General features: G+C 43.7%; 1 protein-coding gene across 5 annotated transcripts in view; it reads right to left on the bottom strand.

Moving 5' to 3' along the window:
• The window catches only part of FRMPD4 (FERM and PDZ domain containing 4), a 1539383-nt gene that overhangs the window by 68324 nt on the left and 1445512 nt on the right, over window positions 1–25547 (bottom strand). For all 5 annotated transcript variants that reach the window (XM_069639729.1, XM_069639730.1, XM_069639731.1 and 2 more), the window contains 2 exons: window positions 8269–8358; window positions 7408–7590 (listed from right to left, as the gene is read on the bottom strand). In XM_069639729.1, the coding sequence (XP_069495830.1) occupies window positions 7408–7590; window positions 8269–8358 (273 nt within the window). The remainder of the gene's footprint in view (window positions 1–7407; window positions 7591–8268; window positions 8359–25547) is intronic.

Here is a 25547-nt window from a genome sequence, read left to right on the forward strand (position 1 = left end):
GTTAATATCTGAGTGCTACGTTAAAATAAATGCTTGAGGGTTCATAAACTCAATATCCCATACAAGGGTGAATAGATATAAAAAAATGCAATATAAAATCACAAGTCAAAGTGCCAAAATGCAGGGCTCATATGCATAAAGGTAAAAAATAAGCAGTATTCAAAAATCCCCTCACACAATTTAAAACTTTGTAAAAACGATGTCTGATTGTGATATTACTATGTCATCCGAACTCAATGATAAGTATAGTGCAATGGGATGTTAGAATAGGAAGAGGCAGATGGTACAGTAGTTAACAATAGTTACAACTGCAGCCCGGGCAAAGCTGAAACACAGGGGAATGCTCAACTGACGTGCGAGGCTTTACTGAAGCCGTCTCCTCCCCCCTTTGCTGGTTAGCAAAGTCTAGGAAATGGTTAACCTGACTGGCCAAAGAAAATGCTAGGATGGTAATGTAAAATTAAAAAAAGACCATCCTTATAACATCATACAGTTTAGGCGATTCCAATGTAATAAGGGAAAGTCAAAGGGGGGCGTTGGACTCCTAAAACAGTCAATAAAGTCAATAAATATCAGAAAATGAAGATAACCGACCTTCCTGTTCAGAAGTTCCCAGCTTCCGCTTTGCACAAGGACTGGGATCAGGGCCAGGGCCCAGAGAGGTTAAATCCAAAGAAAGAGAAAAATAGATAGACCACCAGTAGGCCTGCAGTAGATCCTCAATTGGCCTCCACTCCACTCGCTTGTCACCGATCCTCAGTCACCAAAACTCTGCTATCAAAGCCGCTCTCCACAGAGAAGCACAAGCTCTGGTCCAACTGGTGGGAGTGTGGGGACAAACTGTAGAAAGCCACAACTCACTCCACCTGCACCACAAGGCCCCAAGGGCTGCCTGAGCTGCTGCCTGAAGACCAATGTCACACCGTTCTTACTGCAGGGGAGCCGCATTCCAAGGTGCTTCATCCGCAGACTGTAGTCCCAGCGGGGGAACAGCATGCACTGCTGCCTGCACCACTGCCCACTCAGCTCCAGTGACTCTGAGCGTTTGGAGCATGAGCATTGCGCTCCTCCTCCTCTTCCTCCACACACAGCTGAGAATGCTGAGAAACAGCAGGAACAGCCCGCATCACTGCTTGTGTTGCTGCCTGCTCCCCTCCAGTGACTCTATGAGCATTTAGAGCCTGATTGTTGACACCCTTGCACACCTGAGAATGATGAGAAACAGCAGGAACAGCATGTGCCACTGCCCGTGCCACTACCCACTCTACTCTGCTCCACTCCAGTGGCTCTATGAGTGATTGAAACCTAAGCATTCAGCACATTGTCCTTCTTGCACAGCTGAGAAACAGCGGGAACAGCCCGCTCTGCTCAAGTGACTCTATGAGTGTTTAAAGCCTGAGCGTCGAGCCCCTCCTTCTCCTTGCACAACTGAGAATGCTGAGAAACAGCAGCAACAGCCCACACTGATTTATTGAGCCATTAAAAAAGGGCTGTCTCATTTTCAGAGCTATCGAATGCATTATCTGTTGGTTGAGCTGACAGTAGTACTTTACCATATTCTCTGTTGTCCGAGAGAAAGGAAGCATTTGCTAGAGTAGAAGATTAAGCATGGCTGCCGGAATGTGAAGGTGGTAGTGTTTTTCTGTGAACTTGGTTGAATTTGATTATATCCACTTTGGAAGTATCAGTGTAGCATAACATAGCACAATAAAATATTCTGAGTTTGTTTTCTTCTAGTTACTTGTAATATACATCCAAAATGTAGTTGATAGAATCCAAAGTTTTTAAAATTCTTTGCTTGAGATCAAATTAGAAAATAGATAACTGGAATATCAAAAACTATATTTCTATGTGAAGTATTCTTACGTTTTCAAGAGTTCCTCAACGGTTAATAAAAATTACATCTAAAGAACACTTGTTGAGTATGTATGCAAACTGCCCATTTTTACTGAAAAACATTTTCCCCGACAGGCCGCGTTCCTCAAATGTGGTCTGTCGGGATCAGTGTTCGGTAGCAGTGAGCTGAAAGTGAAAGGTCACTGTGCAGCAGCAGACAGAGATGGTAAGTAGTGGGTGGGGCATAGGATGAGTTCAGGGGTGGGGGTTAGGCTGGGTAGAGAGCAGGGCGGGGGTAGAGGTAAAGGGAAGGATAGGGCTTGTGGAGGAAGGGAGCAAGCCTGGCAGGAGACCTCTAGGTTGTAAGAGTGTCCCCCACATTTAACGAGAGAGACACGGGGCCTGCTAGGGTGTTCCCTGCAAGAGAGAAGGGGCAGGAGGGAGAGTGGGCACATCTGTTTGTTTTGCCTTCAGTGCCGAAGCTGGGCCTAGCAAACAGGGTATCTGCAAAAGTGGCCTGTGGGGAAACCTCATGGGTCCTATGTATGTATGTATGTATGTATGTATGTATGTATGTATGTATGTATGTATGTATGTATATCTGTGTACCCTTTGTTCTCTTTACCTAGCGAGTGGCTGCACTTGAGCTACAGCTCAATGATTATGCCTGGTAAGGTAGACACACTTGCCTGGGGCTGTTCATTGTAATCTTCTTCAGAGGTAAATTTTCAGTGATTTGGAGCCAAACTGTCCTTCTGGGTGGTGTGATAAATCAGAGATCATTCCCCCAGAAAATAATCTCACCTGGGACCCTTCTCATGTGGCCAGGGAAAGACCAACACTTCCTGATCCTGACCCTGACTGGCGCGGGCCAGAGGCCCTGAAACAAAGCAGAGTGCCATTCAGAACGAAGTGGAGGAAGCAGAAGGCACCTTGGCAGTGGAGCGAGTGGACGCGTATGTAGCAAACAGTGAGGTCAATACTATTGTGTAACCCCGGAACGCTCCGTAATTGCTCGCTGACCATTAATGATAACTTTGAATACATTAACATTAACCTGTGGCTAGAACGGCTAGAACGGCTCAACATGTATTTCAATGCAACAGTGGAATTAAGTGACCACGCTCAGAAGTCCACCCTCATGGACTCAGTGGACACAGCAGTCGATAAAGTGTTTAAGACTCTCAGACCTGTAGATTACTCGTATGCTGCTGCCACAGAGGCCACAGGGGTGTTAAGTGGGTACTTCACCCTGATGGTTAAAATCGACTACAAGAGGTGTGTTATGAAGTCAGAATAGCAGAAGGAGGGTGAAAGTTTGAACAGTTATCATGGGAGACTGTGACAGCTTGCATTCACGTGTGCCCTAACTAACAAGGAAGAGGAGGTCCACCAGCAACTCATCCAGGGCTGTGCATCAGTGAAGATGAGAAGGCAAATCCTGTGAGAGCCTGGCATCATCTTGGTTTGTATTCTTGAACTTAGTAGGTCACACAAATTGGCCGACATTAGAGTGTTAAAAATGGATTGCGCAATGAAAGCAGTCAAACTAGAAAAAGTGAGCACCGTCAGTAAACAGGCGCCCAGCAAGTCTGTCAGAAAGCCACCATGGACAAAGAGACTAAAAAGGGGAACAGCCCTCAATATGCCTCACTTAGGGGATTGTCTGGCCAAAGGCCACACCTGTGGCAGATGCGAGGTTGTAAACCACTTTGCCAGGATCTGTCGTGCCCCAGCTCCGACCACCCAATCCAGAGGAAAAGAAACGCTATGGCATCCTTTTCAGAAGCGGACACAAAAGGTTGCACAAGCTGAGCCTGAAGCAAGTCAAGGGGAACTTTTCCAAGGTGAGGATGAGGAAGATGTGTTTTTCATCTCCAGCCTCCTAGAGGTAGGCAGGAAGAAGAAACGCCAACCCTGGTGTGTCGTTCAGATCCATGGCATGGACACCCCAGTATTGATCAACACAGGGGCATCGGTAAACGTGATGGCCACCTCTCACTATGAAGCAATACAAGATCCTTCCAAACTGAACAGCACACGTGTGTGAATATATACATTTGTAGGAACGTCCTGTTGCTGTTAGATTGTGTCTTTGTAGCATCAGTTAAGCATGAAGGTATGGGGATCAATGCAAGGTTCTTTGTCATGAAAGTAACTGCCGACATGCTGCTTGTCTGTGCCGCTGCAGTAGCACTACAAATCATTAACTTTGCCTTTGCGGTGTATGTTGAGGATGTGCAGTCGCTGCTGAGGAGGTTTAACCACTTAAGTGCTAAGGATGAGTATGCTCGTCCTATTTGTATAGAATTTCATAGAGCTCAGCATTTATGGGGTTAAATATGTGTTTTACAGAATAAGCAAGATGAGAGGCGAACTAGTCTGCTTGCATATTGATGACGCGACCAGTAGCTCTCAAGCACTGACATGTTCCCTTCCATCTAAGGGAGAAGATTGAGCAAGAGCTAGACAAGCGAGTCTAGCTGGACAAAATCGAATCAGTCGATGACCCTACCCCCTGGGTGTCTTCGATTATCATGGCTCAGATGCCAGGACAGCCAGAGTCAGTTTGTATTTGTGTTGACATGCACCTTCCAAATAAGGCAATGAAGTTAGAGAGAGACATATCACCCTGCAATAAACAATATTGCGGCTGACTTGCAGGGGTCTGGGGCTTTTTCAAAGTTAGACCTACCTGTGGGCTACAACCAGTTGGCCCTGCATCAGGACTCTCCCTATATTATAATGTTTACCACACATAAGGTTATTAACAGGTACAAACGCCTACATTTTGGCATCTCCTCTGCCGCAGACGTGTTTCAGAATGCTATCAGAGTGGCACTAGCAGGCATTCAGGGAGCTCTTATTATCAGCAATGATATCCTTGTGTTTACCTGCTCAGAGGCAGAACATCTGAAGCGGTCGGGGAGAGAGTCCTGGAAAGGATAACATCTCTTGGTCTCACTATGCATGAGGAAAAATGCGAGTTCCTGCAAAGAAAGATTGAGTTTTTTGGATTCATCTTCCAGAAAGGGGGGTTGTCGGCAAATCCTGTGAAGGTTGCTGATATCAAAGATGCAAAGGCATCTGAAACGGTCTCCGAAGTCTGCAGTTTTCTAGGTATGATCACATACTGTGATTGTTTCATAAAGGACCTCGCGTAGCTGTCGGAGCACCTTAGCCGTCTCACCGGGAAAGACTGCCCATGGCAGTGGACATTGATAGAACATGATGCATTCAACAACATTAAAGAGGCACTCACAGCTGATTTTGAGATGGTGTTTTTATACCCCAACCTGAGCATCTAACATGTTGTGGCTATGGGCCCTGTTGGCCTGGGAGCGGTTCTCACGCGGTGTACTGTGAAAGGTGAGGTACGACCAGTGGCGTATGCGAGCAGAGCGCTGTCGAGTACAGAGCAGCGGTATTCGCAAATTGAACGAGAGGCCCTGGCAGTACTGTGGGGTGCAGACATTTTCATTTGTACATTTATGGTAAGCCTGTCTCCGTTATAACGGATCACCAACCCATCCTTCCCATTCTGGCAGGGTCCTCCTCAAAGCCCCCCCACTCGCATTGAGAAGTGGATGTTTGCTTTGCAGGATTAGAACATTGCCCGTCGAGTGTACCGTCCAGGGAGCGACAATGTGGCAGATTACATTACATTGCTCTAAGTATGTGGAATTATGCCATTTGCAGGAGCCACATTTATGGAACACTTATGGAACACAATCATTATGATCTGTGAATTGATCTGTGAATTGGGATCATCATAACCAATGAAAAGAGAACTTGTGGTAAGCAAAGACATTTTAATTGTGATAGATAATATCATGTATTACTCAAAGTAACTATGATACCGAGTGCCACAGTTCAGTTGATGTTAAGTGATGAGTAAAACATTTTTTAAACCTGTCATCTCCTTTCACAATGATGCAGGACAGCTTATGGACCTACAGATGTTAAATCACCTCATGACCGTTTGTAGACACAATGGGCCTCATTCCAAGTCCGGCGGTAACTGAGCCGGAGAAACCGACAGGTTGCTGCCGGACTTGGAATGAATTACTGCCTCTGTGATTGCCAGAATCACTGGGGCATTACAACCCCAGTGACCCGGTAATTCCGGAGGCGGAATTCCGTAAATACCCATTCCCATAGGGATGGGGACAATGGAAACACTGGTTCAGTCTGTGACGGAGCCAGTGTTTCCATTTCCGTCTGCAGGCGGGTCGCATTACTCCCGCCAGGTCTGTGACACCTCCCGCCTGCAGAACTCTTAATCTGCTGGTCCGGAAACAACGGTGGAGGCGGGTTTACCGCCACCGTTGTTTCTGGACGGGCTGACTCTAAATGAGGCCCAATGACTTGTGAATGTCAATGAAGTGTAGTTTGTGGAGCGCAGCAATTTAAAACTGACCATGCCCGTATTTATAAAATGCAGTGAAGTATATAGAGTTGCTATGAGCAGGTAGTTAAGGGTCATGTCTGGAAGTGTTTAAAAAAAAATTAGGATGGTGAAAGTAAGTCTTACATAAAAATATTAAGAAGTGTGGTTCAAATGAAGAGAAATATATATTTTGTTTTAGTAAAATATACCTTAGGAAAGCTTTTCACTTGAAACGAATTATGCTACGCCATTTTAACTGTTTCTTGAATAGCAAGCAGCAACATAATAATTTACTATGTAATATGTACAATCTGATGAGGAGGAAGACCATCTTCTCTGAGTGCCATAATGCCTGTGAGGAGTGCATTAGGAAAGAGTCGTACACATTGCCATTATTGTAACCTGCCATGCCTTTTTTAAACAGCTAAACACAGGGGTCTTTCTGACCCACCCACATAAAGGCTAGGAGGGTAACTTGAGTCCACTCGCACACTGATGATCTCAGAGGAAAAGAAGGGCATCCCACAGCAAAAAGAAAAATCATTAAGAAAACAAATGGATTTTTAAAAAGAAATTGACCTGCTTCTGCCAGCTATATATTGCAATTTAATTAGCTGGCACCGTTGTATACAGTGGTTTTAAAGGATGGGCATCTGTTTTCCCAAGGGCAGGTCCTCTTGCAAATCCACCTGCAAGTCTGCCTTCTGTTGGTGGTTATGACAGAAAAATCAGAGGGGGATGATTTCCGATTGGTTCAATTCTCCACCTATCGCTGACAGGGAATGAACACAAGTCTATTCTTTCCACATAACAGTAGCACTGCCTATCACTGGACAGAATGGACCACACATTATACCAAATATACTTCACCAAATGAAATCCTTAGCAACATTGATAACATGTAAATCATACTTTAATCAATTTGCCCCAACCATCCACAGAATATCATAGTTATATATTTATATTAATTTCAACAAATTCATGACGTTCTTGTACAGTTTATTTTTCTCCTTCAAACAGAAATGGAAACCAAGTGTAATTTCTCGAATGAAGTATTTCGAAAATAATGGCGTGATCTGTTGAATCTGAAGGTGAGGATAAAACACGCTAGGGTCTAGGACATTTAGGTGTCACACATTTCGCTCAGGTGTGAATAGCATCATAAAGTATGTTGCACTTACTTTCACATCTAAGACATGGAGTTCCACTCGAACGCTGATCTCATCTTCTGTAAACATTTCTATTCGGTTGACGTGACTAAAGTCTGCAAGAAGAGCCACAAGGTTCGTCTTGGTGTTGATCACATGACTAATGCCGTAACGCGGGCCAACCAACAGCGTCACATCAGAGTGTTTATCTCCCTGCTGGAAATCAATGAAAAAGACAATGAGGTTTCAAGTATGTCTCCCAAAACTCATAGGATTCGCTATGATTGGAGGACAATTTGCAAAATGATTCCACTGATATTAACAAATAAATAGTTACCTGAATAAATGAATAAATAAATGAAACCAGGTCTTTTTGGCCTGTCTGTAATGTTTTTGAAGATCTGAGCAGAGTAATTTAAAATAGTTTGCCTACAGTTTGGTAAACTAACCACACTATTGTTTTCACATACAACTAGAGATGAAAAGTAACATTGTGTTACAATAGAATGCAAATTATGCTGCAGAAAGTGCACCCTTTTAATACCCATTCTACTGTAATACATCCAATGTTTTTTGCCTCAGTTTAGGGATACTACAGGGCCCCAGAAGTGTAACACATGTTGTTGGTATCCTCTTGCTGTAAGGGTCTCGTTTAACAATATCACAGCAAATATTCCTTTGCTACAGGTTGTCGCTCCATGTGGTGAGCAATGGCCGAAACATGGATCATGAACTCATCATATACATCTCACAATCTGAATTGGTGTTGTGTGTCTAGGTTATATGTTGAGGATCATTAAAATTGTAATTTGAGAAAATAACGCTAATGCTTTCCAGCAAATGATCATATCAGTGCCCTTAGGAAATACCAATGGAAAATAAGTAAAATGTTACCACTAAGGTTGCCTTGAAAACACGTCCACCGTACAATCGCAGGTCGCTGAGGAATTTGAGATAGTGGGCCTTGGCTTGTAGAGCAGACAGCTGAAATGGAAGGAAGATCAACGTGAATTAGCAAAGACATGAGGATATCGCCCAGAAAATCATGTCCCTATGACATTTGACTGTGCCATATCCTACAGGAGAAAAACAAAAGGAAGTTTCTATAAGAAGAAAAAATGTATAAAATGTGATGGAAAAAATAAAAAAAGAGAAACTACATCTTTATGCCATTGTAACCTCAAAATGCGACATTATTCATAAGTAGAGAAACATGTGCATGGCCACCGATTTTAAAACTGATATATGATCTCCGTTCCGAAGTTGCCAGATTAATGGCAGCTGGCAGAAATTTAGTTTAACATTGCAGTTGAACTTTTTACTTATTTTATCGACAATGGGCCTCTCATTTTATGATAAACATGCCTGTTACTGTGTGTGCACCCCTTAGTTGTCATCCGAGCCAGAAGATCGCCCTCTATTCTTTTGGATCTGTTTCTTCCCCATTTCACTTTTTTTAAATGTTGTTCTTTTGTTATGCCACCATGTTCCCCAGTGACCCACCACCGTCTTATCTCCTCACCGGCCATTTCCTCTTTCAGGATTTGGAAGAAGTCCCTTACATCCGCCCACATGCCATCATCAGCCTCTGCTCTTTCTTGGGCTTTTGCATTGGCCAGTGACATTCGTCAGCCTAGAATTTGGGAAGCCTTTCTTTCTCATATATGCAAGGAAGTCATTTCAGTATTGGCTGCAGATTTATATAGCTAATGATACAACAAAAATTGCCATCACCTACATAGAGGTGCCATGAAACCTTTATTTTAAGCTGCCCCTTTCTGCCTACTCTGATAAGTATTTGATCCAGGTCACTGATTTGTCTAAACTTGTCCTGAATTCTCTTTCTCACACAGGAGACTTCTTCTGCAATGTGGACCTTCTCGAAAATCTGGCGATAGCAGCATTTTTTTAGCACATTTGTACAATGGTTGGATTTCAAATTATTTTAACGAGCCACACAAGGCGACAGCATTTATTCTTAGCCTGTTTCCCTCCGCCACCAGTCTCTTATATCCATCCTACAAGTTAATCTCTGCTCAAGAAGATGGAATATTTACAGTAATTAACTTAATTTAGGGTGAAAAATGGGAACATGACAATGTGACGTGTCCCTGCTAATGGATAATTAAACAGAGCTTGGAAATGAGCGTCATTTGTATTTTTAATGCGCTTAATTAAATGCACGGGTAGTCAAGATAACATCTTACTTTAGCATCTGCAAAGGACCATAGAGCTCAGGAAAATGATCAGAGTCCTTGGCTCTGGGCAATAATCCCTGGTGTTGTTGTGGATTCTATAGATTCTGATGGCCAACTGAGTCTTACCGCTCTCTCATTGGTGCTCCTTAGCACCTAGAAGGGTATCCAGTGATGTTTACGAATTTGAAATAACAAATAACCTTTTTTACGAATCTACAATACCGAAAAACACAAAGGCCCTCATTACGAGTTGGGCGCAAAGGGATACTGGGCACCGGTAAGGACACCGGTGCCGGTAATCCCTTTCCGCCCTAGTCCGAGTTCCCTTAGCGGGTCCCTTCCTTAACGCCTGGTTTTACCAGACGTTATGGACGGGACCTGTTAAGGGACTTTAGAGCTAATAACGGTACCGCAATTTGCGGTACCGTTATTAGCGCTTTCCCCCTTCCCATTGAGCCCTATGGGGGCTCAAATGGGAATGGAGAATGGCTTTTTCAATGGGGATTTACCGGTCCCGCAAAGGTCGGAATAGACTGGTAAATCCCCATTGAACCAGGGCGGACTCGGTACCGGTATTGGAGGTAGTCAGGGCGCAAATAGCACCAAGATTACCTCCATACTCGGAATGAGGCCCAAAATGTTTTAATTAAAAATATATATTGGGTGGGGTAAGGGATTAAAATGGGTCGAGATGGGTTTGGGGTGTGCTTATAGACCTAGGGAAATGGGGGGGGGTTGGGGAGGACCCCTCAAATAAAAAAAAAAGAAAAGAAAAAGAAATCAGTACTTTTTTGTATTTTAGGTTCGTGAAAAATGTTTTAATTATTTCAGTTTTCATTAAGATCACATGGAACTGACAGAATGCTGCTTGCCGTGCTCCCTTTCACCCATCACCATTTTACTCTGCTACTTTCCTCATCCTCCCATTTGTAATGCCTTATTAGTATGCAAAGCAGAGCACTTCCATCCTGACCTGCCAATGAAGATGCAGGCAATAAACGCTGGTTGGCCATAGCACCTGGTGGCTCTTTCCTTATCCCACTTTCCTAGCTCTCTCTAGCGTATTCGGCGGCTGCCTTCTCTGCACACCTGCAACCGTAGGCCATCTCCTGTGACACCACTGTTCCACTTGACAATGACAACATAATCTGAATGTGAAGTTGCTGAGCATCTTCTGCTGGGGCTGGGGGTACTTGATTGGATTTTTCTCACTTTGACTGTCTTTTATGAGTATCAAAGCACAGGATTCAGCCCCATAGCTGGGCGAATATTGCTTTAAAGTCAGTCTCCATGGGAATATGGGTAGTACTCCACCTTTATGCCTCCTAAAGTCCTCACCTTCATCATAGGCCCGAAGTCAGGTTTCTGGCACCATAACTACATGAATTGCCAGTGGGGCGGGCGGTACTGGTTATTTCTCTCTCTGACCTCTTTTCCCAGGCTCTCTCTCTTACTTTGCATGGCTCAAGCCCAGAAGTCAGGTTTCTGTCCACATAACTACATTCTTTGCCATTAGGACTGAGCAATACTTCTTAGTTGTCTCAGCCCTCTTTTCCAAGACTGACTCTCTAACTTCTCATGGCTCAGGCCCAGAAGTCAGGTTTCTGTCCACATAACTACATGTATTGCCAGTGGGGCTGGGAAGTACTCCTTATTTCTCTCTCTTCCTTTCTTTCACAAGCTGTCTCTCGGACTTCCCATGGGCTAGTTTGCTTGCTTTTTCTTGATGTCCAAAATAATAGTAAAGACAAATGAATGGCTGATCTTTGACTGAAGCTCTTTCTTCTGCCCAGTGTGTTCTTTCATCCATGCTCAAAGGACAACAGATTAAGTTGTGGGTTGGGAGTGATTTTGGACGCAAACGATTTCTGCCAGATACCTGGGGCACAGCCAGATTATTGGCTTGAGAAACTCAGAAGGCACCTATGCAACTACTCTGTTTGTCCTTTGATGACCTTCTCGTGCTCCTGATTCAAGGCTGGGACGTTGTACACTAGCACGCAAGGTGCTAAAAGTGTTACAGAGGAACTCTGCAGGAAATCCCAGTAATTATGTGCCCTCAACCCTGCCTATGCCCCTTCACATCATTGCTGGTATTTCCTTTGAGGAGCCCAGACCTATACAGCTAACGTAGAAAGCAGTGCGAGGAACAAGGGTCTGCCAGGCATTGATGAGCCAATTGCAATCAAAGAATACAGTTTCCCAGCGAGAAGTCCATGCACACATTGCATGACACCATGTACAAGTGAGTAACTTTTACTTCAGTGATAAAAAAGGAACTCATTTACCATTTGTTTCTGATTTATAAACAGCTCTATTACCTATAATATGATTTTCATGTAGTCCAAGTCAATTAAGTGTTTAATATTGCACATTAGTTTCAAGCAGCTGATTTAGTTTTTCCTTCATGCTAATTATAGAGTTCGCTATAATTTTGGAGTGCAAGGAAATCACTTGAGATGGTTTTGATACGGGAACCATTGGTTTGTTTGGGGGGGCCTATAAAAAAAGTGATTGAAGTGAAGAAAAGGGATTATGCTGAGGAAAAATGGGGTATGCATTTCTCTTTGCATGAGGCGGTTACAACAGTTATGGCACAGGGAGGCAAAAAAGCCTGAGCTACCAATAAGATGATCCCTGTAGATATTTTAAAAACAGAACCAACTGTATGAGCTTCATTTTGACAGTGTTAATTTAATGATATTACTTTGCTAGTGACGATTCCATCCTCCTGGCCTCCTGGCCTAAGGCGGAAATCATCACTGTTTACAAAAAGGTGGGTACGACGATCTGTAAAAACATGAATTTCTTACTGGTGGGGACAAAGAAAAAGCCAAAATTGCCATTAATAATTGATGAGGTTAGGTTGAATGACTACCTAGGCTTCAGGTTCATGCATTGTGGTAGATGTAATCTGTAGTTGGAAAAATCAAACCTGATACTGGTCAAATGCAGTTCGGCAATTGACAGACTTATTAGGGACTAGCAAAAAGTACACAAACTCTGCACAGGTTCTGTAGATAGACATGATAACAGTCATTCATTTTTGAAAATCAATGATCTTGTAGGTCGCTACTCCAAGTCGCTTAATGCTTGATATGCTTTGCACTATGAAGTAAACTGCATTGAGTATAGGCGCATGTGGCTGGCTTACATACCCCGGACCAGACATGGAGGAAAGGCGAAAGTTGGTATGATGCAGCATACTGGGACCTACTGTGTGCTTTCCCCACCTGTCGTTATGCACTCTCCCCAACTGTTGCCTCACTCTGGCATGGTGCTGTCTGTTGCAAAGCAAATATCTCAGAAACGGTGTGTCCTAGGGTCTTGAAATGTGTTTTTAGAGCCTTCGAGTTTTGATTCTTGCATCAAGGTGCTTCCCCACTTGTCGCCTCACCCTGGCACGGTTCTGTGTGTTGGAGGGCATTGTTGTGCAAATATCTCAGAAACTGTGCTCTCTAGGGCCTTGAAACATGGTTTTTACGGTCTACGAGCTTTGTTTCTTGCATCAAGATGCTTAAAATTAGCTTTGTCCTGTCCTTCTATAATCACATTGATGTCTCGCCCATTTCAGGCAAACATGTCATGTATTGAGGTGATGAAATCCAGGGTAAGGGGAGGGATGTGCAAATTTCATGTAGCCTGTAGACAGACATGACAACACTGTCATTAATTGTTGAAAATCAATTCTCCAATAAGTCCCTGTACCGAGTCTCTTAACATTTGATCTGCTTTGCACTCTGAAGTAAACTGCACTGAGAGTGGGCATGTGTGGCTGGCTTACATACCCTGGAGCAGATGAGGAGGGGAGGCGAGAGTTGGAGCATAAGTGGACCTTCTGTGCACTCTTCCCACCGGTCACCTTAGCCTGGCTCGGTGCAGTGCGTTGCGTTACAAATATCTTGTAAATGGTGCATTCTAGAGCCTTGAAACGTACTTTCAAGATTTGTTCCTGGCGTCAAGACACTTAAAATGAGCTTTGCCCGGTCCTTCTATGAACGCATTGATGTTTTGCCGATTTGTGCGTTGCAAAAATCTTGGAAACTGTGTGCTTTAGGGCCTTGAAATGTGGTCTTTGAGGTCCTCAAGTTTTGTTCCTCGCATCGAGGAACTTAAAACTCTGCCCAAATGGATGTTTTGCCACTTCCAGGCAACCGTCTCATGTGTGCATGGGCTGAAATCCATGTAACACAGTGGGGTGTTCATATGTAATGTAGCCAGTGACGTCCGGAGGTTCCTCAAAGGTAACTATGCAACATTTGGTGCAGATTGGTGGAACGGTGTGGAATTGTATAATGTACAAACAAACAGACTGAATTTCTGTATCATATATATAAATTGATAATGAGAATTGTACTGTGTGAACCAACCCTAAGAAACGATGAGATGGAAGCTAGGCAGACGCCACATGGGTCAGAGATTTCGAGTAATCGCCCCTGTCCATCTATGAAACTGCTTTTTTGTTAAAATCTGCATATGCCTAAGACTACCCAGACTCTGCCTTTGCATGTTGAGGTTAATTTGAGATGTATTGATTGCTTAATTGCAATGAAACCATCCTATGTTGGATATATTTTTGGACCTCCTCACACTAATCAAACATAGAGAAGCATTGCTGGATCTCCTTTCACAGGATGACGGCCGCTGACTTCTATAATGCAGATATGTTTAACATATAGCAAATTACATAGGCCACCCCAAATTATGGACAGAACCTGCAGCTATTGATTTGCCCAGCAAGCGGAAGCTTTAATTATCCTTCCAAAACAAAGAGGACTCAGTCAGTGTTGCCAAATTGCACAACTCATCTTTGGCCTTAAGGGATTGAGATTGTAAATGTACCTTTGGCTTAACTGCAATTCTCCCTTCCCTCTCACCTGACACTTCTCCCCTTCTATCTTCCCCTCAATTGCACGATCTGCCTGACACAAGTAAGATCACTTTTTTGTCTTCCCTTTTTTCCCCCTTCTTGTCTTGCGCCGCCTAGAAAGACTTGTGTACAGGCGCGTTATAAATGCTACATCATATCATATCAAGTCTCTTGATTTCATTAGACCAAATTCTGCCTTTTCGCTTTTAAAAAGAAAATTGGCTTGGCATTTTACAGCTCTCACACTATATTAAATGATGGATTCCTCGCAAACCTATACTTGTCTTTACTGTTTAAATGAAGTTGAAACAGAAGCACACTTTGGGTTATTTTTTCCTTATATGAAAGATTAGGATTGTGCATTCAAAAACCTTTCCATATTAGCAATGATATCCGTAGTATTATAACAGATATGCCCTTTTGTAAAAGGACAAGTGTTGAGAGTCCGGTATTTGCCATTGACAAGTTTATTCATAGCGCATGGATGAGAAGAAAACCATTTTTAATTGTCACAAGCTGATAGGCCACTATTTGCTTTATTGTTAATTTTATATGTGTCACAGGGCCCGATTCATGGAATTATTTGTGTGGTAAATCAGGTCATTGCGTGCAAAACCGCGCATGAAACCCCATTTGTAGATTCATGGAATCAACTGTACATGACTTTTTTGTACTTTGCGGGAACTTCGCACAGGCTGGGCATGTCTCTGTGAGTGGCCGAGTGCCATGAGCGAGACACCTTGCACAGCGTGGGCATGGCCTGCACATTAACGGAGTATAGGAGGCAGAAAACCCAGAATGGGGAAGAACAAGGGAAAACGTGGACATTACTATAGACGGCCCGCAGGCCGTACATTGCACGGCCACAGATGCACATAACCTAGTGTATACATGGATCTGTCTGTGCAAACTCTTGTCAGGGAAATGTCCATGAAAAGAACTTGATCTAACCCCCACCTGAAGCCATGCGTACAGACACTTGTGCATAGTAATCGCTGCTAAGAGGTAAGTTTTGATGTTTTATTTAGGGGTGCGTGCATGCAGTCGGGGTTTGGATCGGACTTAGGGATTCACGTAAGCAGTGTAGCAGGGTACAGGAATGGTGTACGGGGACCCCATGCACCCCCGCTGGGGTGCTGGCCGAGTTGTGGGGTTTCGCAGTTAGTTTTTCCAGGGTGCATGGCAAAGCACGTGAGGAGTTCACAAAGGTTGGAATCCATGGATTGAATGGCTATGCATGTGGGCGTGTCATGGGTGTTCCGGCCACGACTTGCGTATAGTGTTACTTTGTGTGAACAATTTCGTGAATATGCATAGCGCGCAGATTTTCTTCTACGTGACGGGCCGTGCAGAGTCGGTCTCGGCGCACAAACATTGCGGGATCTATGCACCCTTTTCCTTGAATCAGGCCCATAGTGTAAGTTTATTCAACAATTAATTATAAGCAATCATCTGCTATTATGTTTTCACTGCTTATGTTTGGACTATGAATATTGTAATTGTTTTTATGTCGCCTAATGACCAATTGTTGAATAAAGTCTTAAACAACAAAAATTACTTGGTCTGCTAGTATTCAACAAATGCAACCCTGGCGCTTTTTAAGATCTTATCCCACCAAGAATACGCATGTAGCAACCTTTACCACTCCACTCTTCTCTCTATCTGCCTACTTTGGTGCTCATTTTCAATTTAGCCATAACATGAATGGAAGGCGTAAAAGCCTTGAGCATGGGTTTACTCCATGGTACACGCTCTCTGCCATGCGAGTGTGGCAGGGAGCATGTACAACTGAAATGAAACCCTCCCTGACATGGTAAGCAGTATTCCCAGTTGAAATGAAACCCTCCCTGACTTGTCCAAATTCATGGAGTTAGTTGGGAACAGGTCACATTGTGCAATTCTTTCTCTTATCTTGTCTCTTTCAGCCACAATCTTGTCCTTTGTTCCTCCTATATTCATGTCCATCAGTGTCTGCATTACAATGGCTTCCTCCACTGCTTTCTTGCATGTTGCAATGCATATTTTGATCCCAAACATTGATGCTGCTGCCAACACAAGGGTTCACATTATCACCTTGAGTCCATTTGACATCCATGATAGCATCCATGACCATAAGTACGCTATCCAGATCTTGTCTATTCCGGTCCCCCTTACTTCATCTTCCATCTTGGCATGCGTCCTTGCCAGTTGTGCCACTGCATCTGATAGGGTTCCGCTATCTTTATCATTAGCAGGTATGAAGGTGCAACAAGAACTCCCTATCTTGGCGCAAACTCCTCCTTCCATGGCTGTGAGGACATCCAGAACATGCCTATTCTGGAGCGCCACCAACCTTATTGCTCAGACCTCTTCCTTTATTGCGTTGAACCCATTCACTGTAGAATTAATAGCCACCACCAGCTCCCAGCAAGTGTTCTGTAAGCACTTTGAATTCGTGTACATCTGTACAGAGGGTATTAAAGATGCAAAGAACATGTGCGTCCTGCTGAACAGCCTGTGCTCTGGTGGAACTTCGTCTAGGGCTCTTTCTGATGCTCCTAAGAAGTCATTTTCTACTCTCTTTACTCTGCTCAATCCTGCTGGATTATCTGCCTTCTGAGCCCTGAGTAACAATACTAAACAACACTTCACAATACTCAATACCTCCCTCACGCCCACAGTTGCCATTAAACTGGGTCAGTACTTACACTCTGTGGTCTGCTGGTGCTGCTCGCCTGCCAACTCCTCCTCAAGGCATTCACCTCCCCGTCCTGGTGGTCTGCCTTGACTACTCACTAACTTTGGGCAGGACGATTTCCATGGGGCTCCTGACAGCCTTTACACAGGCAAACGTTTCCCGTCTTCTTGAAATATGCAAGGATCCTGCAGCCTCTCAGGTTCGGCAGTGAAGAAGACGACCTAGTGCCGGGCCGGCACAGCCACCCATCACCTCTGCTACAACATATTGGGGAGGACCCCCTGTCATGCCATGAGGGACACAGGAAGTCTGCAGACATGGAGGGCCCAAAACTCTCCCCCCAGATACACAGAGGACTCAATCAACAGCAATTTCTCCAGGAAACTTATTGGAACAGATGATTGGGTATTTAGTATTATATCACCTATAATGGACCTTATAGATGTTATTCTACTGGCCCTCGAATGTCAGGTGGCTGGCCTGGTCCATCCCCAAGTTGCTACATTTTTGCAGTGTGGTGGGATTACCATTGGTTCTTGCCCATTGCTACCCACCTCTAGGATACTAAACTGTGATTGGCTAGAGCTGACGTCCCCAGGCCTGGGATTTGCAAAGGTTCTCAGCTCACTGTGTACCTCTTCAAGGTAATAAGAGTGACTATGTGTCTACATTGTACCCTGTGTCTACCATCTCAGCTCATGAGAGTGCTCTCTGGATCAGCGCAACACTTGTTGCATATTGTTGCATACTTGTCACTGTCTGTGCCTGGCAGCCTGGGACCAGCGCTCCTTTCCCACTGCTGGTCACTGTCCATTGTTTGCTTTGGCCGCATCACGTGTTCAGAGACCACGAATTTGAGCTGTGCAGCTCGGAATTATGAGGATTTATTAGCATCTTCTACAGCTGGCCCCTTTGTCATCAGGGGTTTGGAATGTCATCCGTATCGCTTGACCTTGGCTGCGGGTCCTGTCTCACATGTCTTGCTCTCTGTGCAGTCTGAATCAGTTCAACTCATCTCTTGCTCTGAGGCCTAGAACCTGCTGTAATTTTCCTAAACCTTATAGTGCGGTTTCCACAGTGTTCATACTATACTACATTTCCATAGGTTAGTCAAACTTGCCATGACAGGTCCCATAGGTGCTCCTGCAGTTCCATAGGATTATTCACATGTAAGCATTAGCAAGCTTTACTCAGGATCTCTTGTCTCTTGCGGTTTCTGCGTTGCTGCATTTGGTAAATGGCAAAAATAATAAAAGCAATGGCAGTATGTATATGTATCTGTCCTTTAACTATGGAACTGTAAACATGTGTTCTTCATGTATTCGAGTGTGTGTTTGTGTCCCGAAGTGCATATGGCACATGTGCTTCATGTCTAACATTGCTATGCTGGGTGTCTCTAACGACGTCAGCAACATGTCTCCTTGCTGTCTAGTCCAAGCTGTCCATACAGATATCCTTAATCATGACCTGTGGCTCTTCATCCACACATGGATAGGTCTGTATGTTCCTCAGGCGGCATGGATGCCTGAGGGGATACCGCTCGACATAGTTGTCAATCATGTGTCCATTGGGAATTTGTCCGAAATCGAATGGGTGATTGCAGTGATTTCTGGCTTTCTTCCTTGTCATGAATTTGGTAGGAGAGGCAGGGGGTGGTTGGCTTCCCCATCCCTCTTCACTCCACCTGCTCTTGCAACTGTTTTATGCTTCAGCCTCCCCAAGGCATCTGGCATCTTTGGTGGTCCACTCATCTTTGCTGTTCATTACCGCCTCAGTGTTCGAAATCCAAGTACGTTTCCCTCTGTGATTCTACCACTGCATCTTACTGGTTGACTCTCTGGTCTCTTGTTCTCTGATCAACATGCAGCTGATGGACACAGGAGCTCTGAGTCTTAATGCTTTTAAATCAAGCAACTTCTCTTCCGATTGCCGTATTCCATCTCTTTAATATGTGATGCCATACTGTCCCTCCTTTAGAACTAGAAGACGGTTTTCCAAGGGGTTTACTTTCCCTGGGATAGCGCTCAAGTTGAATTCATTCTTTGGCTCTTTGCCACTAGTTATGTCTTAGAACTTGAAAAAATCTGTATCCTGTGTTCCTAGATAAGTGCCTTTAGCTGAGATCTATAACTTAGTTCAAATTCTTAAATTCAGACGACTGAATTGATAATGCAAAAATATCCATATCTGTATTTCAATATTTTAAGAATTAATCCATTGTCCTCATTTAAACCAACAGACATTTTGATAAACAGAGTAGTATTTTTCTTGTATAGTTTTTCGTGAGTATGCCTTCATATGGTTGACAGTTATAGATGTAGGCTTTTGATGCACATTTACCAAGCTGGCAATTGGGGTGGCAGGATAATTAAATAAGAGGGTATATTGTTCTTTTCCAGAAATGTTGACTCCTTGAACATGGATCTCCCATCTAGTTTGTTCTTTTGGATCTATTTATGTCATATTTACTGTTTGCCTTGGGATGGATAGCCATTAATTTCGTCTTCCAGGTAATTTCTATGTCCCTGTCCATTGAAACCCCACATGCTGGGGTCTCAACTAGATCTGTGTGTACCGCATGACATCCACATGATTTTAAACCAACTCACAGCTGGTCTATTTAGGTGGACTTCATACCTGCAATGCTGGCTCAGTGATTCATATTTTGGAATCAGTGGTGCAAGGTAGAGGGTAGAGCCACATTATCATGGGGGATGCAATTTCTTCCACTGTAGGGATCTTTGCCTAGTGCTGTTGAGTTTGTATAATAAGAAATACTAGACCACCGGGTAGTTGCACTGTGATTTATTGGATTGGGTCCTGTTCCTCAAGACCTTCAAATTGCCTAAAAGATATAAAACACACAGGGCCCGATTATGGGTTTTGCTGTATTTCCTCTAGAAACAAAACAAAATGGTAATGCCATTGCCACATGCAGTAATCATGCAGTAACTTTTCCAGTCTGCATGATTACAAGTCAACCCAAATATGTATGTGATGAATCCGATGGTGTCATCACTCCTATCCCAGCGGTGGCATCTACCCATGTGGCCTGATTCTGACTGTGTGGATGGCTATATGAGGGAGGATCACATGGAGGAGGCAACCCTCAAGGTTGTGAAACAACATCATCGGATGAGACATGGCTTCCCCCTTTTTCTTTTAGAGAACCCCCTCAATTTCCCATGCCTTAATGGCATATTGTCATAACTCCCTTCACTTACTGATGAAAGCTACAAATGCCAGGACATTTAAACCACTGAACCAGCTGACAGGCGAGAGACGCTGGCTGCGAGAATCGTGTCCTCTCAGTAAAAAAATGGAGGGACCACTGTGCTCTGGAGAAATCCATGGAGCCAACCGACTCACGGAGAAGACCCAAGAGAACTGACTGTAGGAGCTGGTCTACCGCTTGGATGCCACAAGAGGAAAAAGAAGGGAAGACATCCTGGTGATATGCAGGTACTGAAAAGCAGCCTCCAAGCTGCTCACGCACAGAGAAACCCAGAACAGGCAAGCAGGGGCCGCAAGGGACGCCAAAGCCACAAAGCAGAGTCAGGTAACCAGGCAAGAAGCAATTGGACACTGTAGAGCCGCTGCATGCTTAACGCTGGAGAACCAATGACACCACAGAGAGCCAGTGGGTCCACCCAAGGGAAGTTAGGGCACCGGGGCACTCCGGCAACTCTGCCGAAGGCAAATACAAATAAATGAAGCATATGAGAAAGAATGGGACACTCAATATTTTCAAAGAGACATAAAGGAATTAATACAACATATTGTCAAGTTTGCAAGTGTGCCCAGTGACACATATGAGAATGCACAGGCAAGTGAGTATACCAGGCAAAGTCAAGTTGGACAGTGTGTAAAGTAAATCACATGAGGGAGTCCTGGTAAGGATACATCAGGTATAGCCAAAGACTGTGTTGAATTCATATTAAAGAGGAGAAGAAACCTGACAGGAGAGTGCATCAGGTATCCTACTAAAATTAAGACCAACAGCCAATTTGTTTTGCATACAAGTAGTTTTGCTGACCAAAGGAAGGCCAAGGAAAACTCATATCCGTAAAAGTAACTTTTGTGTTCAAGTTGTGCCTTTCCTTTCTGAACATTTGTACACTTTTTAAGGCCAAAGACATTTCCCATGCACCATAGAGTTAATTTCAGAATGTGAGGGCCAGAATAGTATTTTGGACACAGGACATGTATTTATTTGTTTATATAGTGCCAGCAGCTCGCAAGCATTAGGGCGCTGACATGAAGACGTAGGGACAAAACACATATAATCACAGGACAAGGCGCTCAGTAAGTCATTGGGGGTATCAGTTTCATAGGACCGGTTTGTCAATTGAACAAATGTGTCTTGAGTTTTCTCAGGAAACCTGTGTATTTCTCTTCTAGTCTTGAAGAGATGAGTAGGTTTTTCCACATCATGGCTGCTTTAATATGGAAGGATTTTCCGAGTCCGTTAGCCTTTTTGAATCTGGCAATTTCTATTTGACCTTTTGAGTCTGATCTGAGTGCCCATTTTGGAACGTTCATGACCAATTTGCTTTTTAGGTAGGATGGGGTAGTCATGTGGATGCATCTGTGTGTCAGTGTCATAGGCTTAAAAGCAATTCTTTCCTTAACGGCTAGCCAGTGTAGATTCCTTCCATTTTCGCTTATGTGCTCCTTTTTTGGATTTCTTTTTTATAATCCTTACCGCATTATTTTGGATAGTTTGGCTTTTGGCGATATGACCCTTAGTTGCTCCCAGCATGAGGGCATTGCCGTAATCCAGCCGTGATACGATGATGGCTCTGGCTATTGTTGAACAATTGTCTTCACTCAGGTAGGGGCGGATTCATTTCAGGAGACGAAGGTGGTATGCGCAGTTCTTATTTAATTGGAGAACATGGCCTTCGGCATTCATGGACAAATCCATATACATCCCTAATGTTTTTACTCTGTCCATAACTTTGATTTGGATGTTGTTTATGTGGAAGGATTGATATGTGCTGTTAAATTTGACTCTGGCATGGCTTGGACAGAAAACCATTAGCTGCGTCTTATTTGCATTTAGACATTGCCAGTTGTTATTCATCCAGTTCTTAATGGATTTGTAGACTTCTTTCACCCTTGCACTATCATTTTCGTAGTCCCCGCTCAATTCCACCACCAGCTGAGTGTCATCAGCGTAGCTGGGGAAAAAGGCACCCAATGTGTCAAGGACCAGACATAAGAATATTATGTACAGATTAAAGAGAAGTGCTCCTTGAGGCACGCCACAGCCAATTGTCTCAGTGAATGAAAAGTTGTTACCCCAATGAACCCGGGATTTTCTGTCTGACAGGAAGGAGTCTAGCCAGCGAATTGCTTTACGAGAGCAATTAGCGACCTTCGCCAGAGCTGATTTGAGTTCATTATGGTCTAAGAGATCGAAGGCTGCGCTAAGGTCTAGCAGCATGAGGAGACCTGTGTTTCCCTTTTCCACGATGCTTAGCATGCCTGACTGCAGGTCCAACATTGCGGTCTCAGTACTATGAGCAGTGCAAATTCTGGATGTTGACCATGTAGTAGATTATTGGATTCAACATACGCTTGAATTTGGACAGTTGCTATCCTGTCAATTACTTTTAGCAAGAAATTGCAATTTGTTATCGGTCTCAGATTGCTGGAGTCTCTTTGATCTGAGTCTGGTTTCTTTGCTAAAGGTGTGACGGTGACAGATTTAATGCTTTCCGGGACATGACCATCATGGAAGGATGCGTTCACTATTTTAGATAGGAGTGGAGAGAAGATGTTGGCATTTTCCAAGATAAGTTTTTGGGGAATGGCATTTTCTGCACATGTTGTAAATCTCATTGAATTTAGGGTTCTCAGTATTGCTTCTGTGGTGACATTTTTAAATTGGAAAGGTTCCTGTTGGCATGTGATCGATGCTCCTACTGAGTGATTTTTTCGATCTGATGGCTGTTTTTGTGCCTCCTGAAGCAGGGTCCTGGCTTTGTTGACTTTGGCAGTAAAGGCTGATTGTACATTGTCACAGTCCACAGTAGATGGAGTTAAGGGTGGAGCTAATACCTTCGGTTTTTCTATTGATTTTAGTATTTCGAACAATTTGCTCGTGGAGTTACCAGCTTTATTTATTTTCTCATTTCAGAAATTTCTTTTGGTGTCACATATGCTTTTTTGTATGGTTTTTTCACTCTCTTTCCAACTGTTTCCTTTGGAGGGATTCTTTCGCCATCTGTCCTCCCTTCTCCTTTTTTCTTTTTTTTTAATGCAGTTAGGGTGTATTTAAACCATTTCTTGTGGTCGCCATTAGGTCTAACTCTTTTTGTTCTTAAAGGGGCTATTTGATCCACCATTGGGATGGCGTGATGTGAAAAGATTGCGATAAATTTGTCGCAGGAATCCTCCTCATTAGAGTCTTTTAATGCATTGAGTATACATTGTTCCAGATGTGCCGGCTTGATGTTTTTGTAGTTCCAATTTTTAATTTTGATTGTTACATTCTCTTTGTTTTTTCTTGTAGGCGTATTTAGTGTCAACGAGACAAGGACGGTGGAGTGGTCTGACCAAATACATGGTTTGCTTTGAAATTCACTTGTCTCCAAATTGTTGGTGATTACCCAGTCGAGTTGGTTACCATTTTCCATGGTAGGCTCCATGTTTCCAACTCTTAAGTCAATGTTGTTAAGAATTTTCTCTAAGTGCATGGTGTCATTATCCTTTGGGTTCCTGTATCCTCTGTTAAAGTCCCTCAAGACCAGTGTTGCAGTGTAGGAGCCCTTTAAGGAGTTTAATTGCTGTGTTAAATCTTCATTAAACTACAAAATCAGGGATGTGGTCTATATAAAAGGATGATGTTCAAGCAGTGATTGTCTGTTGGGTTGTATTTGAGATGGAGTATTTCTCAGCCATCACTTGAGGTGGTTGAGGGAAACATTTGAATCGAGTCTCTGGTGATTATGGCGTCTCCCCCCATGCCAGTCTCCCTTTCTTTATGATGTATCACATAGATGTCTGGAACTGCTGTGGCGCATTTGGTCCTTCAGGATCCTGCAACCATGTTTCTGTGATACAGGCTATATCGATGTCTTCCTCTGTAATTAAGTTGTGTACATCTTGTGCATGCTTGTTGTGAGAGCGTGTGTTGAGCAGGCACATTTTTATTTCTCTTGTCTCGCCTTGAGGTTTTTCCTTGATTGGATTGGTGTATTTTCCTACCCTCGACGGTGTCCAGTCAGTATGTCGAACGCATTTTTTCGAATGCAAAAATTTCGAAAACATTGGGCCTCATTCCGAGTATGGCGGTAAGGGATAGCGGCCACCGGTAATGAGACCGGTGGCGGTAATCCCTTACCGCCATACTCCGAGTTCCCTCTGTGCCCTCGCCCTTAACGCCTGCTTTGAGCAGGTGTTAAAGTCGAGGGCGCAAAGGGGCCTCCAAGCCAATAACGGTGACCGTAATGAACGGTCACCGTTATTTGCATCTTCCCCATTCCCATTGAGCCCTATGGGGGCTCATTTGGGAATGGGGAAGAGCCTTGGTGAATGGGGAATTACCGCCCCGCCAACCTTGGAATGGGGCGGTGATTCCGCCATCCACCAAGGCGCTGCCGGTCCGGGTACGGCGTCAACCAAGGCGTTAATAGCGCCATTGGTTAGCGCCGTACTCGGAATGAGGCCCATTATGTCTAAAAAAAAAATTCGAATGTATAATTTTTAATTTAATACGTTTTTTGGGGGTTTTGGTAGGTAAAATAAAGTGTAAAAAAAAACAGGGTTTTTGGTGGGTACCCCCCATTAAAAAAATGAAACTTTCAATTTTCTTTTCCGACTTAAAGTTTTCGACATTTTTGCATTCAAAATAATTGAATTTGAAATATTAACTATAAACCACCCTCGCCTTATGTGCTCTATTTGCTTGATCGCAGTATGTTGGCGGTCTAGTGGTATCTGATGCGCTTGTTTTGGAATTATCTCTACCTATGACCCATGACATCGGACAGACCCTCAGTTTTGTTTTAGGCAGCGAAATACCTCCTAGAATAGGGATAGTGAGGCATTTTCCAACGCCTTTTTTGTTTCAATAAAAGTTTATAGCCAAAAAAATGAGTCCTCTGTGTCTTTCCTCTCATTCCTTTCTCCTCACAAGTCCCAAACTCAATACAGCAAAGACAGGAATGTCTGATGTGCACAGTACATTTTCTCGACAGTGAATAAATGCATGGTGTTGCAGAAAATATGTATCACAAAGGTCACATCCGGCAGCACAGTGGAAAATGAAATATGACCATTGCTGAAAAGTCCACAGTTCTCCAAACTCTAATGCATGCAGAATCAGTGACCGCTTTGGGAAATGATTTGACATAGATTGTGTTGGGACACATTTGCTTTTCCCTTTCTTAAATCATATGATATTAAACCAAAAAAACAT

The sequence above is a fragment of the Ambystoma mexicanum genome, chromosome 7q (genome assembly GCF_040938575.1).
Source record: "Ambystoma mexicanum isolate Mex_15411 chromosome 7q, UKY_AmexF1_1, whole genome shotgun sequence".
In the NCBI taxonomy this organism is placed as follows: domain Eukaryota; kingdom Metazoa; phylum Chordata; class Amphibia; order Caudata; family Ambystomatidae; genus Ambystoma; species Ambystoma mexicanum.